Genomic DNA, 16,526 nt, shown 5'->3' with positions numbered 1-16,526 from the left:
GAGACAGTTTCAGACAGCCAAAATCTCACAAGGAAAGGACACACATAGCTCCTGGTCAGGAGCAGTTTTAGCTGGGATACCAAGCTCCCTGTTTATCGTCACAAGACGACCTTGTGACCACAAGTCTTTGGATGGGGGACCCTCTTGCCTGGGAGACTGTAAATCAGAGAGACGGGCAGTAACTCCCGCCCATGAAGTATGGTAACAGTATGTCAAATGTCCTCACTGATCCGAGATTGGCCTCCCACCTGCTAGCTGGGAGGGAGGCTGTCTGCAGCATCGTTCTGCCCCTCCGCGGAGGCTCGATCAGATCCTGGTGGGACAGAAACACACATTTTCCCTCCTGATGCTCAGCACTAAGCACTCCCCCTACGGAATGGCTGGGAAAGGGGACATTTTCCGAGACCCTTCCAGGCCCTCTGTAGACCCAGTTAATGCAAACATCCAGCTCTCCGGTCTAATAGTTGGCCCAGCAAAGTCAGCTACAGCTAGCTCAGTGTGTGCCATGAGAGGAGGACGAGAGGGCACCAGGCTGGGAGCACGAGGGCCAGCTTCACAAGCAGAAGCAGCAGGGGGCCCTCAGGATGCTGAGCAGAACCCTGGGTGGGGCCCACCCTCTGCTCCTTCTTCCCTGGGCTGGTGGAGCTGACTGATGGGCTCGCCTCCCCCAGAGCAGGAGCTCTGTGCAGGCAGGTGAAGGGCACCACCAGACCTCAGCTCCTAGGCCAGACACATGGCAGGCATCTGACAAACATGTGTCAAGTGTCCAGGAGGAAGAAACAAGATGGTCAGAGAGGGAAAAGGAGATGATGCTAGAGGAGAAGCTGGCCTCAGTCAGCGTGTGTGCCGGGGTGGGGGGATGGAGGGAGATCACCAACAGCTTCCCAAGAGGGAAGTGACAAGACAGATACTGTATCAAAGTTGACAGAAATATATGGGGGATGGGGAGGGCAGGGAGGGGAGGGGGTCACCGCACTGTGTGGGAGGTCAGCGATGTGGCACATGCCTGAGGGGTTGGGAGGGCCGGAGGGGTGAGATGGCTCTGCCACCAACTCACTGAGTGACCATCTCCCTGAGACCTTACTTCCTCGTCTGCAAAATGGGCAAAATATTATCCATAAGAGGGTATTTCCTCATTTCCTTCAACCACCGCCCAGGAATGCAGAGAGAGAGGACAACCATTTGTGTTAAAAGAGGGTTTTTTCATCTCACTGGCAAAAGCATCCCTGATCAGCTCAGGTAAGTGGTTAAGACAGTGGCACCCAAGTACAGGATCAAGTGGGGACAAAGGGCACCTGCTGCCGTGCTCCGTGAGTTACCCGGGTGAGCCGAACAGCCCGAGTGGAGGAAACCATGGGCTGTAAGCCATCTTTTAGGATTTGGACATTCTTAATTCACTAATAAAACAACAGGCGTGAGAGACACAGGGTGGGGTGGCTGCCGGCCACAGCGGAGGCCAGGGTGTGCTGCTGCTCCCCCTCCCGCCTCTGATCGTGCGGACCCAGCTGGTGGGGCAGCGGGCCCAGGGCTCCCTACCTTGTGCATCTGGTGCATGTTGTCCTGAGGGTACCCTCCAGGCCCCTGGGTCTGGATGGGGTGTCCTGCTGAGGGAGGCCCTGGGCTGGGCCCCATCATGCTGTGGGCGGAGCCGGGTGAGGGACCTGGGCTAGGGCCCAACATGGCTCCAGGGGAGGGGCCCGGGCCCGGGGAAGGGCCTGGCCGAGGAGTTCCGCCCAGGGGTGGGTCTGGAGTGGACATCTTCACGGCAGCTGCGGACAGTGGTCTCCTGCTGGAAGAAAGTCCCAGTCAGCGTGGGGGTCACAGCCATCGGCTGGGTGGGTCAGGGCAGGTCAAGGATGATCACACACAGTCATGTCAGAGCACCCATCTGACAGGGAGTTGGCGCCTTTGACGGGCGCCCCCAGTCCCCCAGTCCTTTCTCCTCCATTCCTCTCTGAGGAGGTGATACATTAGGCACCCAAAATCAGATCAAAGTCCCCCGAGGAAGGGGTGGGACTCAGGAGGTGGGGACACCAGGTGATCCTGCCTCACTTCCCCTGCTATCTTTCTGATTACAACAGAGAGGACGTCTCAGGGCAGTGCTGACACACCCTTCACATCACTCCAACACTTGCTCATCTTCCTATTTAAGAAAAAAGAAGAACGTGACTAAGGCTCAAAGCCTTTGCTGGCAACAGCATCTGACTGGACCTTCATAAATTCATCTAAAACACATATTCATAGCAAGTAATGCTGGTTTCCACTTAAGGCAGTGAGACCAAGTTTCCGTTAAAATACATGAATTTAAGTTTTAAAAGTAGGCTCCTTTAAAGAGAAGTATTACAGAACTAATGGCACTCTGATATCTCAAATACTTCAAAAGTGATATTCAAGTGCTGTAAACTAAAAATTGATGCCCGGAACTATGACCCCGGGCCTCCATAAGATCCAAAAATCAGGTAAAAACATATCCAATGATGTTGGTAAGTTATGATTGCTACGATTGGTCTGTGAGCTGATAAATTTTATAAGTGCTCCCTACAGTAAGGGTTCAGTTTTCAGGGAACCCTCAATCTGTTATGACTGTAAATTCTATGACTGTAAGTAAAATTCTCTTTGACTGTAAGTAAAATTCTCTTTCATTTAACAACTCCTTTCCTGATAAAGGAGTAATACATTCTCAGTGCTGAAATCTGGAAAACATAAAAAGAACACAGAAACTTAAAATTACCCACCATCCTACCAGACACAGAGGTTAAGTGCTTGCTGGCCCTGCAGAGAGCAAGAAGCAACCCTGCCTTCCTTAACCCTCCTAGCAGGGTGGGGTGAGGGGGTATGTGTGGGGAGAGAGGGCTGCAGCTCCTCAGAGACCCCCGGAGCTGTGACGATGGAGCCCTCTCAGGATGGAGAGCTGACTGGTGCTCCCACTGGGACCCGGCCACACTCCAGTGCTTCTCCTTCGAGGCTATTCCACACACAGACACTCGCTCTACAGAATTACTCAGCACATTCTAGGCCAGCTTTCTCTTCAGAGAATCATACCTACGAGCCTTTTCATCATTTAACAGTCTTCAAGACACAAATTCTAGCAGTTCCACTAAGTTCCCTGGTCCTGATGCATCCTGAGTTATTTAAAAGCCCCTCTTTTTTTTTTAATTGGAGTATAGATTATTTACAATGTCGTGTTACTTGCTGCTGTACAGCAAAGTGAATCAGTTGTACATATACATATACCCACTCTTTTTTAGATTTTTTTCCCATATAGGCCATTACAGAGTACTGAGTAGAGTTCCCTGTGCTCTAAAGTAGGTCCTTATTAATAATCAAAAGCCCCTCTCTTGTTGGCATGCCACAAATCTGCTTTTGTTTCTGTGGACTTTTTGGTTTGGGGAATGAATCTCTTTGCCCCTAAGCTCTATTGGGCTCTCCTGATTCTAAGGATAAATCTTGAAAAAGTACAGGAACATTTTTAATGCTCTTGATTAAAAAAAAAAGTCGGGCTTCCCTGGTGGCGCAGTGGTTGAGAGTCCACCTGCCGATGCAGGGGACACAGGTTTGTGCCCCGGTCCGGGAAGATCCCACATGCCGCGGAGCGGCTGGGCCCATGAGCCATGGCCGCTGAGCCTGCGCGTCCGGAGCCTGTGCTCTGCAATGGGAGAGGCCACAACAGTGAGAGGCCCGCGTACCGCAAAAAAAAAAAAAAAAAAGTCTTCATTTGAAAGGTGGGGGTATATCTTCCTGGATAAAAGATCAAAAGCCCGAACTTCTTCAGTCCAGTTTCATGACTAAATAACTTGAACAGAGAGGGTCAGAAATCTTGGAAGAGCCAGGACCAGCAGCTGTCACCCCTGCCTGCTTGTGAACATGCCTGACTGTACGAGAAAACACTCCGCCATCCTCCCGGCATCCCTGATCTCCTCCAAAGCTCAAGGAGCCTCAGTGCTGGACCTTAAATACACCTAACAGGAGTGCTGGAGAACTGACATGTGCTCACAATCCCTTCCGCACAAATCCAAAACCCAATACGCTCAAGGAAAAAAATCAAACTTAAAAAAAAAATAAATTCGAGGCAAATTCATTTGGAAGCAAAATCTGACCTGATTCAGAAAGACCTGTACTCAGAAAATTCTAAAACTCTGATGAAAGAAACTGAAGAAACACAAACAGATGGAAAGTTACACGGTGTTCATGGATTGGAAGAATCAGTATTGTTAAAATGACCAAATTACCCAAGGCAATCTACAGATTCAGTGCAATCCCACGGCATTTTTTACAGAACTAGAACAAATAATTCTAAAATTTGTAGGGAAACACAAAAGACCCTGAATTACCAAAGCAATCCTGAGAAAGAAGAACAGGGCTGGAGGTATCATGCTCCCCAACTTCAGACTATACTACAAAGCCAGAGTAATCAAACGAGTATGGCACTGGCACAGAAACAGACACACAGATCAATGGAACAGAATAGAGAGCACAGAAATAAATCCACACATTTATGGTCAATTAATCTACAACAAAGGAGACAAGAATATATGCAGAAAAGACACATGCACCCAAATGTTCATAGCAGTATTATTTACAGTAGCCAAGATATGGAAGCAACCTAAGTATCCAGCCACAGATGAATGGATAAAGATGTGGTGTGTGTGTGTGTATATATATATATATACACACACACATATATATACAATAGAATATTACTCAGCCATAATAAAAGAATGAAATTTTGCCATTTGAAACATGGATGGACCTGGAGGGTATTATGCTTAGTCAAATACGTCAGAGAAAGACAAACACTCTGTTGTCTCTTATATATGGAATCTAAAAATAAAACAAATGAATATAACAAAACAGAAACAGACTCACAGATATAGACAACTAATGGTGACCAGTGGGGAGAGAGGAGAGGGAGGGGTAAGATGGTGGTAGAGGATGAGGAGGTACACACTACTATGTATAAAATGAATAATCTACAAGGATATATTGTACAGCATAGGGAATACAGCCAATATTTTATGATCACTTTAAATGGAGTATAATGTACAAAAACGTTTGAATCACATCATACATCTGAAACTAATATAATATTGTAAATCAACTATACCTCAATTAAAAAAAAAATTTGACCTGATTCAGCTCCATGTGAATATTCACACATTCTGTCACACAAACAGGATGCTGTTTGCCCTGCCACGTGACAGCGGTCTGTGCCCTGTATCTCGTTTGCTAAAATGCTGATTCTAGAGTTGGAAACCTCTGGCCCAGGGGTTTGTCTACAGGGTGGATGCACCAGCAGTCACACTTCCCAAGTGAGCAGCCAAGTGATATGGATGTGGCCGTGGCTGGACTGAGGACGATGGCTCCTCGGGTCTCCCTTCTGGGCCCTTTGTGTCCACAGGCCCTCTCTTCGGGTCTACAGAGCACTGCTGAGGTGGGAAGAGGGACAACAGTCCTGCACCTCCTTAAGGAACCTGTGGCATCTGGCAGCTCATGGTTTCTTTCTCACCTGGAGGTCTCCACTCGAAGTCAAGCCAACTGAAACTGATGGCAAAATAAAATCCACACCACCCTCCTATCTAAAGACAGACAAACCGATGTGCCTCTGGAAAGACAGCTCTTCCCAAGGTCCCTCTAGGAATTAACTGCCTCCTCCCACAGCACCACTAACGTCATTGGCGACACACAGCAGCTCACCAAAGACATAGGAGGGCAGCGAAAAAGACTTTCATGCCCGAGTATGGCAACCTTCGCCTTCAAGAAGCATGGGCTTTCACAAAACCCTTTTTAAATCGCGTTTCCTTCGGAAGCTGCCACCTCTGAAGGGTCGGGTTGCAATGAAACAGGTAACTGCTCGGAGCCACCGTCAGCAAACTTGTTTCTGGACTTGAAAGCTCAGACACACGTGGCAACGACAGTAAAGGAGATCCAAAAAGTGCAGACACAATGCAAAACCATCCTGAGCGGCAAAGCAGGTAGGGTTCCATCAAAAGCACCACCAGGGGCTGGTGCTGGTGCCACGTGTGGACACAGGAGGGCAGTCCTACAGCATAGCGGTGGAGAGAACAGAAAAATGGAAGTGGGGAGCGGCTCTCGGGTCCTTGGTGTAGTACTGAGGAGGGGCATCTTGAGTTCTGGCATACCTAAAGTGCCCCGATCGTAGGTATACAGCTGGATGAATCCTAGATCAGACATAGCACTTCCAACATCCCAGAAGGGGCCTTTGGCCCCTTCCCATTCAGAACCACCCTCCCGGTGAAACTTCTGTTCTGACTTTCTCACTGTAGGTTAGTTTCGCCTGTTACTGAACTCAATCTGAAAAGAAGGTCAGGGACCTTCCCTGGCAGTCCAGTGGTTAGGACCCTGCACTTCCTTTGCAGGGGGTGCGAGTCTGATCCCTGGTCAGAGAACTAAGATCCCACGTGCCACGCAGCATGGCCAGAAAAAGAAAGGAAAAAGAAAGAAAAGAAAAGAGGGTCATATAGTTTACTTCTGCTCATCGCTAAGTCTGGGAGGGGCATCCATGCAGTTGGATGCTATTGTCAATTCTCCTGTTCCCAGATGTTGTGCTCCCAGGTTTTAGCACACATAAAGCTGCTGTGAACCATGTCATTTGGTGGATGTGGGCGCTCATTTTCCTTGTATGTCCAGGAGGGGAACTGCTGGTCATGAGGGAGGCATAACTTTACCTTGGCAGATATTGTCAGTTTTCCAAATTAGCATGACAATCGCATACACCGCCCTCCCTGCAGCAGCTGGGTGAGCGTTCCAGTTCCTCTAAATCAACTCCTGGTGCTGTCAGTCTTTTTAATTTGTAACCGTTCTGGTGAGTGTATAATCGTACCTTATTCCAGTTTTAATTTGCATTTCCCTTGTGACTAACAGTGTTGCACCTTTCCACATGCTCACTGGCCACCAAGAGATCCACTTTCGTACAGGCTCTAAGCTTTCACTAACATTTTATTGGGGATATGTGGTTGCTATTACTGTCTCCCAGAGATGAAGAGAAGTTCTTAATTTTAATGATGTCCAATGTATCAAGTCTGTTCTTTTATGGTCAATGGTTTTGGGGTCCTGTTTAAGAAATCTTTGTCTACCTGTGACAATGAGAAATAATATATTTGGTCTCTGCCTTCAGTTCCTGATAGAGTTCCTAAAACCTGTGTAATTTCCTAAGTGATAGGGGTGATAAGAGCATCTTACATAGAGCTCCAAAGTCCCTTAGAATTTCCTCAGTGTTAGGAGTGTCTCTTGCTCTAATGAGGCTACTCTAGGTGGATTCCTGGATGGCTTCAGGATGGGGGCTGGTCGTCAGAAAGATCAAACCATGGCTAGGAGCTTAGAACCTTCATCCCCACCCCACCCCATCCTCCAGTGAGGGGAGAGGGGCTGGAGATTGAGTTAATCGATCATGGTTACGTGATGAAGCACCATAAAACCCCTAAACTATGGCGTTCAGAGAGCTTCTGGGTTGGTGAACACATCCACGTGCCAAGAGGGTGGTGCACCCCAGCTTCATGGGGACAGAAGCTCCTGTGCTCCGGACCTTTCCAGACCTCACCCTATGTATCTCTTCTTCTGGCTGTTCATCTGTATCCTTGAGAAACTGGTTAACATAAGTGTCTTCTTGAGTTTTGTGAGTTGTTACAGCAAATTATCAAACCTTATGAGGGGGTCATGGGAATACACGTTTGTAACCAAGTTGGACAGAAGTGTGGATAACCTTGGGACCCACTACTTGCGACTGGCATCTGAAGTGGGGGGCAGTCTTGTGGGACTGAGCCCTTAACCTGTGAGGTCTGCACCAACTCTGGGTAGTTAGTGTCAGAATTGAATTGAACTGTAGGACACCCTGTTGGTGTCCACAGGAACTTGGAGAATTGGTTGGTGTGGAAAACCCACGTTTGGTTTCAGAAGTGCTGTGACACTTTACTACCTGAAGATCATGGAGACAGAGAAAGGGAAGGAATATTTGAAAGTCCAGGGGGATTGTGACTTGTTCCCGCCTCCTAGTGGTTTACAATTATTGAGGACTAATCAGTCACAAAGAAAGTGCAGGGAGGTAAGATCCAGTCAGAGAGGGGAGGGAAAGGAGTGGTCCCATTGGGTAATAAGGACAGGAATTTATTTCCTCACTGAGCCTGCACCACCACCCTGCGAGGAAGGACTACCAGACAGAGGGGTTCCTGAGGCTCACAGGCCACCCAGCGGGTCAATGGAAGAGCTGGCATCACAAGCCTAAGGCCATAGTAGAGCTCAGGCTCTGAGCGTGGACTCTGCCACCTGCCAATGGCACAACGCCGGACTCCCTGAGCCTGTTTCCTCTCTGAAGGCTGGAGCTGAGACCAGTCCCTCCCTCAGGGGTCGCTAGCTGTGTCACACAACCTAACACATGCCAGGCACATACCAGCAGCAAGTGCTACCACGCTGCTGGTGAAATCAGCCATTAGCGCTCCGGACGCGCGGCACTCAGGACAACAGGCTCGCTTCCCTCCTCGGGAAGCAGAGGTTGCACAAGGCAGCTCTGCTGACCTGGAGGTGCAGCAGCTGCCTGAACGCCAGCACAGCCTTGGTGCAAATGAGGACCAGCTGTCAAAAGTGACCACAGTCCAGCCTGACAGTCAATGGATAGGATTTGGGCTACAAACTCTCCCTTGCCTTTTTAGCTCCCACTGCACAAAGGAGCTGTTCTTAGCCATCATCAAGCCAGACCTTCCCGAGGTGCAGGGCTGGGCCTGGCCCTGCTGAGAGCCAGAGAGGGTGTGGGACAGGATACCAATGTGCTCCTACCCGGGGGCGGGGGGGGGGGCGGGCCAGACAAGTTCAGCCAGGAATTTCAGAAGAGAGGTAAGATCTGAGGGCAAGGAACACCCCTCTCTCCAAACCCCTACTTCCCTCATCACCAAACACCCCTGCCCTCCTCATACAGGACACTAAAGATCCGGCATTTTCAGCAAAGCGCTTGGGTCCCCTAGGTCACCCTCAAGGCTGCCTCAGGGGGTTTCAGGTGGCTTTCTGGTACTCCCTGGACTCCCGCAACAAGTCTCTCTCTGACACTCACATGGTGTCTGGGCTGGAAGAGGTGGGACAACTTTTCACAACACAGAAATCCATCTCAAACCAGACAGACAACCCAAACCTAAGCAGGTGAGAAAAGCGAAGGACAAGGGGATGCAGGGGCCAAAATGGCAAAGCCACTAGCACATGTGTGTCTGGGAGCCTCATCGAGATGCGTGTGGCCCGAGAGGCAGGTGTATTTGGGGGCTCCATGAGGGGGGAACGGAACCTGGGATTCTGGGCAGGTAGCCCGAAGGCATGTGACAGAAAGTAAATGTACTCCAGGGTAAGAACCAAAAAGCTGAAAACTAAAGACAGTTCAGGAGGCTGTGAGATGAAAACAGACTCCCAGGTTCCTGGGGCCAAAGGGTCTGGAAGGGACTCAGCCATTTCACCTCAATTTCTCTGAGAAGCCCCTCAACTGCCGAACAACCAGGACTGCCCGCAATCCATGCTGTACAAGTCAAAGCATCATTAAAAATGAATGCGGGGGCTTCCCTGGTGGCGCAGTGGTTGAGAGTCCGTCTGCCGATGCAGGGGACACGGGTTCGTGCCCCGGTCCGGGAAGATCCCACATGCCGCGGAGCGGCTGGGCCCGTGAGCCATGGCCGCTAAGCCTGCGCGTCCAGAGCCTGTGCTCCGCAACGGGAGAGGCCACAACAGTGAGAGGCCCGCGTACCGAAAAAAAAAAAAAAAAAAAAAAATTAATGCGGGACACGGTACACGTGGACACAGAGGATGGTCCAAAATGAAGCAGGGGAACAAGGCATCGTCAAAGTTAGGGGTGCCTGGCCCGAACTCCACTTTGCTAAGAAGAACAATTTCTGCACGTTAATCCGAGCACAGAAGCCAGAAAACATGTACCAAACTGCCAGCGACTCTCTCTGGAGGCATCTGTTGGGGAACTTACACATTCCACATCACAGATTTCTGAAGTTTTTCTTTGTGTGTTTGTTTTAACTATTACTTTTGTAAACAGATTTTTAAAAAACACTTTTTAAGGAAAAAGAAAAAAAAGAAAACCCTGGATCAGAAAAAATACCTGGGAAATAAACACCCAGAAAAGATTCCCCAGGAAGTGCCTTTGTGGAAATAAAGGAGGAATATGAAAGGATCTGGGGACTGTGTTATTTTCCACCTACTTTCAACTTCACCAAAATCACTATGCCGACATTTAAATGCAGAACCAGACCTGCCTGAGGATTAGAGGTCTAGTTTCTTCTTTCGTACCACTCTTAGCATTTCTCTTAGAAATAAAAAAGGACCATGGTAGCCGGCCACTGTGGCAAGACAGGCTGCCAACAGGCGATCGGGACCCTCTGAAATCTGCTTGCTGAGATTATGGGTTGGCTTTTCTTTTTTTTTTCCATCTTACCTAAAAAACAGCTTTATATTTAAGTTTGGTCCCAGGATGGCTGCTATTTTGTTTTTTGGGGCGTGGAGAAATTGTTCAAAGACACATTTCAGCAGCAGCGACACTGCAGTCAAGTCATGACCCGGCGCTCAGACGGTGGAAGGTGGCCGTGCGGGATGGCTTCAGCAGAGCCAGCCCCATCCATCACATTTCAACTACAAAATGAGATTTACACCTCCCCCATCCCCACCCCCACCACACTCCACGACTAAGAAAACCCTCCACACCTGACCTGACGGTGTGGGGTGCACTAAGTCCTCGAACCTGCAAGGACGTGCGGGGGTGGGGGGCACCTGTGGTTTTAAGGACCGCGTGGAAATGGCTTCCTGAGACCCTGGGAAGCTGGCTGTTCTGTGGCATTTCCCTTGCAATATAATTAAGTAGCAAAACCTTGCCCTACATTTAAAAGGGAATGCATTTGAGAAACTAAAAAACCATGTCGCGATGATAAATTACAATGTCTTCTCAGTTCTACCTCAGAGGTAGATATGCCAAATTGCTACCAAGTACTATTTTTAGCACTGGGAATTATATATCATTTTATTCATTGGAATCCTCCCCCCGCCTTTTTAAGTTTTTCATTCATCTGAAAACCACTGAAGAGTACCTCCCCATCTATAACATGGCAGGAGACATGAAGACAACCAGGCCAGCCCTCTGCCCTCGGGGAGTTCAAGCTCTAATCCAGCAGGGAGATAAACTGTCTACACTTCAAGAACACAAACGCTAGCCTATCTACACAGGTATCTTCCAAACTCTTTTTACCATGACCCAGACTCCAATGTGACCCAGCACAAACAGGCATCAGGTAACCGAGACAAGTTGTACAGTTCTGTCCTGACCCTGCCCGCCGTGAAACTTGGGTAGACTCTCCTCCTTTTCTCTGTTAAGCCTGACCAAGCCCCACTGGATGGACATCATGACCCACCACTGGGTCTGCTGTGGGGCTTGCTCTGTACTCAACACTGAGCACGATGCGTGGCCTGTGGAGAGGGCAGGAGAGAAGTCCCCCATGACAGGGACGCACAAAGTGCAAGTGTGGCCAAGAATAGGTGGGGAGGCGTGGCACCTATAACTGCCGAGTGTCACTCGTGACAGACCCCCAGCCACCCCCAAATACTTAGGGAGAACAAACTCTGCGCTAAACAGGGTTCTAGGCACTGGCCATGCAGCAGAGAACAAAGTCCCTGCCTGGTGAGATGGACAACTGAGTGACAGAAACAAGCACACAAATAAATAGGACACAGTGTCATGTAGTGGGTGGAAGTGCTATGAATAAAGTAGCAGGGTTAACAGTCAAGCTGATGGGAGGTGCGTTTCCAATCATGGTGGGCAGTGATGGGGACACATCTGAGCAGAGACCTAAAGCGAAATGGGAGCCAGTGGCTATGGACAGGCAGAGGGACCAGCAAGTGCAAAGGCCCTGGGGTGGGACCCTGAAGGAGGAGAGCAGGCGAGAAAGGTGCGGCAGCAGATGAGGTCAGAGATGGGCAAAGAGGGCAGATCACAGGCCTCGAGGGCAGTGGTAAGGAAGTTGGAGTCTACCCTAGGTGCAATGGGAAACCACTGGAATGTTCTGGGTAAGGCAGTGACATGGTCTGATGATGGTTTTAGAAGACTTTTCTGTACAAGCAGGTGGAATGGATGTGAGAGAATGAGAGGAGACAGGGATGACCAAGGTGACCAGCAGGGCCTCAGTTAGCACATGCCATTTGAAATATAAAGGGTGCCCCTTCCTTGGGGGCGACCAGCCCTGGAACCAGGCTTAGTTTAGCAAAGCCCAGCCAGGCTGGATTTCAGCCCCAACTTGCATCCCCTTGGTTCACTACTGGTGACTGAGGTGCCAACTGGGGACTACGGGAGAAACAGGGGGTTTTACGCTCAGAGAGGTTACGTTGTTTGCCCCAAATCACGTAGGAATAGAGTCCTGCCTACCTCAAGTCTGTCCGACTCTAATGCCTGAGTAACTGATTCAGGCTGAGGATCAGAAGATGGAGGAGGAGGAGAGGCTGGAAGAGCACGAAGTGCAGCAAAGAGAAGCACCCCAAAGGCAGGAGCCTCCAGGGGGTGTTCCGAGGAGGCAGAAGAGGGCGCTCGGCGCGCTAGCGCTCCAGGCTGTGGTCGGATGTGTGCTCTGCGGTCATCAGGGCCAGAAGCAGCTCCCAGGGCACATCGAGGAGCCCCCTGTGCTTCAGCATCACCATCAGGACAAGGAGACACCCACTGTGCCACTTTACTGGGACTTTCGGGGCAAGGTGGGGTGGTGCACATCAAACCCTGCCCCCTCAAGTCTCTCACTGTAACAGGTGAGGCAGCAACTGCCACTCGGCCACCTGCTTCCTGAACCAGCAGGGCGCAACCTGCCAGTGAAAGGAGAACTTAAACCACCCCAAGGAGCCATTTTAAAGCCCATCATCTTTTTTTTTTTTAATTTTATTGAAGTACAGTTGATATATAATGTCGTGTACAGCACATTAATATGTGTACATATTCTTTTTCAGATTCTTTTCCCTTATACGTTATTACAAAATACTGAGTACGGTCCTCTGTGCTATACAGTATAGGTCACTGGGAAAGCCCATTCTCTTTATCACACTCCCGTGGGTGTAAACTTCACACTGTGCGAAACTCAGATGGTTCCCAGTTACAAGTGTCCACACACAAAAATGAAGACATGGCCCTTTAGCAAAGTAACAGAATCCCAAAACGAAGCCCTGGAAACCAGTCTGGGTTTCTAGGGAGGAGCCAGCTACCTGTTTTCTAAAGGAAGCCCCTTCCCTGAGGGAACTGGATGCATCCCTTTCCTTCCCTCTGCCCTGTGAAATATGATCTCCCAAGAGACCTAGCTACACCTGGTGCCTCCCGCAAGGTCCTTTCCCACACAGGAAGATGAGTGGAGGCCAAATTTCTCATGCCCATCAAATCCATATCCTGAAAAATTTGCATGCAGCTAACAGAAAACTCCAAGATATCACGGACCATATGAATGAGCTTAATACTTCTTAGGGATGACATCTGGAAGGTGACAGCAACAGCAACTCAGTTCTGATATAGTCACCCTCGGACATCTCCCTCCAATATTCCCCGCCGCTGTTACTTCCCTTTTATAGTAGGTTTTGCATATTCTTTTGATTTTAATTTTAAAAAAACCCTCTCTCTTCAGTGTTCCAATCAACGTTACAAGTTATGAGGAGATATATGAAATGCAAAACAAACACTTGATGTTTTTTAAAACCCATGCCACCAGACACACTTCCCTCTTTCCAATGCTGTATGGCGAAACTTCAAAGCACACAATTTTTTTTTAAGCACACAATTTTTAAATTATTAAGGACAAAATGAAGGTGCTGACGCCTTTGCTACCACTTTGAAAACATACAGAACTATTAAAATGGGGCAAAAATCTGTTCTGTATCTCAACCCGCTAGGATGTTGTAGAGATCATAATATATGACAACGGCTACAAACTGTTTAGTCTTGTGTGTCAGGCATTGTCCTAAGCACTTAACATTCGTCATCTGTCATTTTGTTGTTGTTTAGTCCTTGCAGCAATCCTACAAGTTCGGTACTATTACTGTCCCCCTTTGCAAATAAGGAGACAGGTAGGAGCAGAGGAGAACAAGGTCCTTGTCTGCCTGTTCCCGGCTGAACCCCCAGCCCCAAGCTGTGCCCGGCTCGTGGCAGGCACTCAATGCACACTTGTTCGCTATACGAACGGGGAATGCGTGGCTGGGCTACTTCTTGCACAACTGCAGGGGGCGCCATTCACGTTGTGCTCTGTCTCTGGTGAATGGGAACGCCCTCTGTGCCATGGTAGCCCTGATAGCCCAGGCCAAAATCTGCTGTCATGTCTGAGGACTTAAAAGGTGCCAGGCACTGTAACCCCCATTGCCTTGAGGCACCAAGAGGGAAAGTGGCCAAGCCAGGAGTCAGACTTGGATGTTTGACCCAAGAACTCCTGGTGAAATATACCTGGACCTCAGTTTCTTCACCTGCAGAACGTTGTCATGGGATATTCACCTAACACAACTAATCCTTCCCACTCTCCCACATCTGATAAGCAGCTAGGACCTGAAGCTGGTCTAGGATTACCTCCCAATGTTTTGAGGGTCCACAAGGAGTGGCAAAGGTATATAAATAAATACGTGTTTATGTTGGAGTGCTTTTCACTGACAGGAAGTTTGGAGACCACTGCACTGCGCTACCCTACACAGAAGCTCTGATGAGGTCACCCCACCACCACCCCCAGCTCAAAAACCTGCAAGATCAACATCTCCTGAAGTGCTGGACACAAAATGATTTTAAGTGGCATGGGGAAGAACATTTATTATTTTCATAATTGTGTATGCATTGATTTTAAAGAAAATTATAAAAATATATATAACCGGCACATCAAACCTGGGATTTCTGGGATACAGAATGACTCTAACTTATGTTTTCAGTTTTTTAAACAGTTAATTTACAAATACATACATATATAAACAATATTAACTCCAATAAATTGAGGGCTCATTACATGCCAGGCTCTGCAGTGTGTTAAGCCACTTCCCCTACTACCTTTTCAACGCTCACAACAATTCTTTGAGGTGGTACCGCTGTCATACCTGTTTCACAAGTGGGGGGACCTATTGGTAAGTGTCTTGCTTGAGGTCAAACTAGGATTTAGAGCTGGTTGTGAATCCAGGAGGTCTAATTCCAGAACTAGCACTCCACACCACCACCTCATATTAACCACCGCCCCCCCCACACCCTCATTGTTGGGGTAATGAGGTTTAGAAAACAATGGCCTGGAAAGTTTAAAAACAAATACAAAAACAAAACCAGCAACTAACATTTATTGCCTACAACCCCCCTTCAGTCCTGTGCCAAGCACTTCACACACATGTTCACTCAGTCCTCCCGCATACCCTCCTCATTCATCCACAAAGGTTCACTGAGGGCCTACTACGTGCTGGGCCCGGGGTACACTGCAGAAGATCAGGTAGACACAGCTGAAGGCTCTGATGGCCCTTGGAGAAGAACAGATGTATAATTACAAACTGGGGTAACTGCTACACAAGAAAGGTTCAGGGTGATGCGCGAGTGTAGCAGAGGGGAGCGATGACTGGTCCCGGGTGGTCAACTACAGCCTGGACGTCCTCCCTGATCCTGAGTAAAGGCCCCCTCTTCCACGCAGCCTCCCTGATCTCCGGTTCCCATCACTCACTCCCCTGCGCATCCATCCACTGTGTTCCTCACACATGATAGGCCAAGGGGAGTTGTTCCCACATTTACCACCTGTTCCCCTACAGGACTGGAGAGGCTCCTCAGGGCATCCAACCTCCATCCATCGAACACCCAGTAGGGACTCAACAAATACTGAACAATAAAGGAAGAGATTGTACTGAACAACAATAATAGTGCTTCCCTCTAGCCAAGAACCATTTTTCAGGCCTTCACCAACTCCATTTGTGGCATTATTCCCATTTCACATACAAGGACACTAAGAGGTTCAGAGAGATTAAGCTATTTGCCTCACGTCACACAGCTAAGTCAACAGCAACGCCAAGAATCAAACTCGAATCCGGTCTGTCCATTAAAAGTGAAAACTTGTTTCAAATTCCTCGGAAGTGGCTCTCACGCTTATTCCCTACTTTCCCCAAGGATTCACTGGGCGGGGGGAAAAATCAAGACTAGTGTCTTCAACACCGGCACAAAACACCCTCTCCTGAAAGATTCACGTTTTAAATAAATGCCTTAATCTGGAAAATCAACTGAGAGGAAGGGAAAAGGATGCAAAACTAAAACAATGCTTTCAACGCCAAACAGTTTCCCCTGTCCTTCCCCACTTGCTGCCGACCCCCGCTTCAGGGCAAACATTCTGAAGTCACTACTTGCGAGGGATTAGGAGAGTTATTTACCTTTCCTTGAAAATCTAAAATGACGTGATTTTTAAAAATAAAATTTTAGGTCGGCTAACCCAAGGGGGCTGCTAATGTTCGTGTCCAGGCGACGCTGGACACACCTGGGATTTTTCCTACTGAGCTCCGACCGCAGCCTCGCCAAAAACCAACATTCG

At 48.7% G+C, this 16,526-nt stretch overlaps 1 protein-coding gene across 8 annotated transcripts in view; it reads right to left on the bottom strand.

Moving 5' to 3' along the window:
- The window catches only part of SMARCA4 (SWI/SNF related BAF chromatin remodeling complex subunit ATPase 4), an 85,581-nt gene that overhangs the window by 68,519 nt on the left and 536 nt on the right, over positions 1 to 16,526 (bottom strand). For 7 of the 8 annotated variants that reach the window (XM_082620549.1, XM_082620551.1, XM_082620552.1 and 4 more), the window contains exon 2: positions 1,537 to 1,789. In XM_082620549.1, the coding sequence (XP_082476675.1) occupies positions 1,537 to 1,758 (222 nt within the window). In that variant the 5' untranslated portion in view covers positions 1,759 to 1,789. The remainder of the gene's footprint in view (positions 1 to 1,536; positions 1,790 to 16,526) is intronic. The other variant, XM_082620550.1, reaches the window with a different exon arrangement.

The sequence above is a fragment of the Mesoplodon mirus genome (assembly GCF_964341445.2).
Source record: "Mesoplodon mirus genome assembly, chromosome: 5".
In the NCBI taxonomy this organism is placed as follows: domain Eukaryota; kingdom Metazoa; phylum Chordata; class Mammalia; order Artiodactyla; family Ziphiidae; genus Mesoplodon; species Mesoplodon mirus.
The sequence above is the reverse complement of the archived record's forward strand: the minus strand, read 5'-3'. Positions and strand labels throughout refer to the sequence as shown.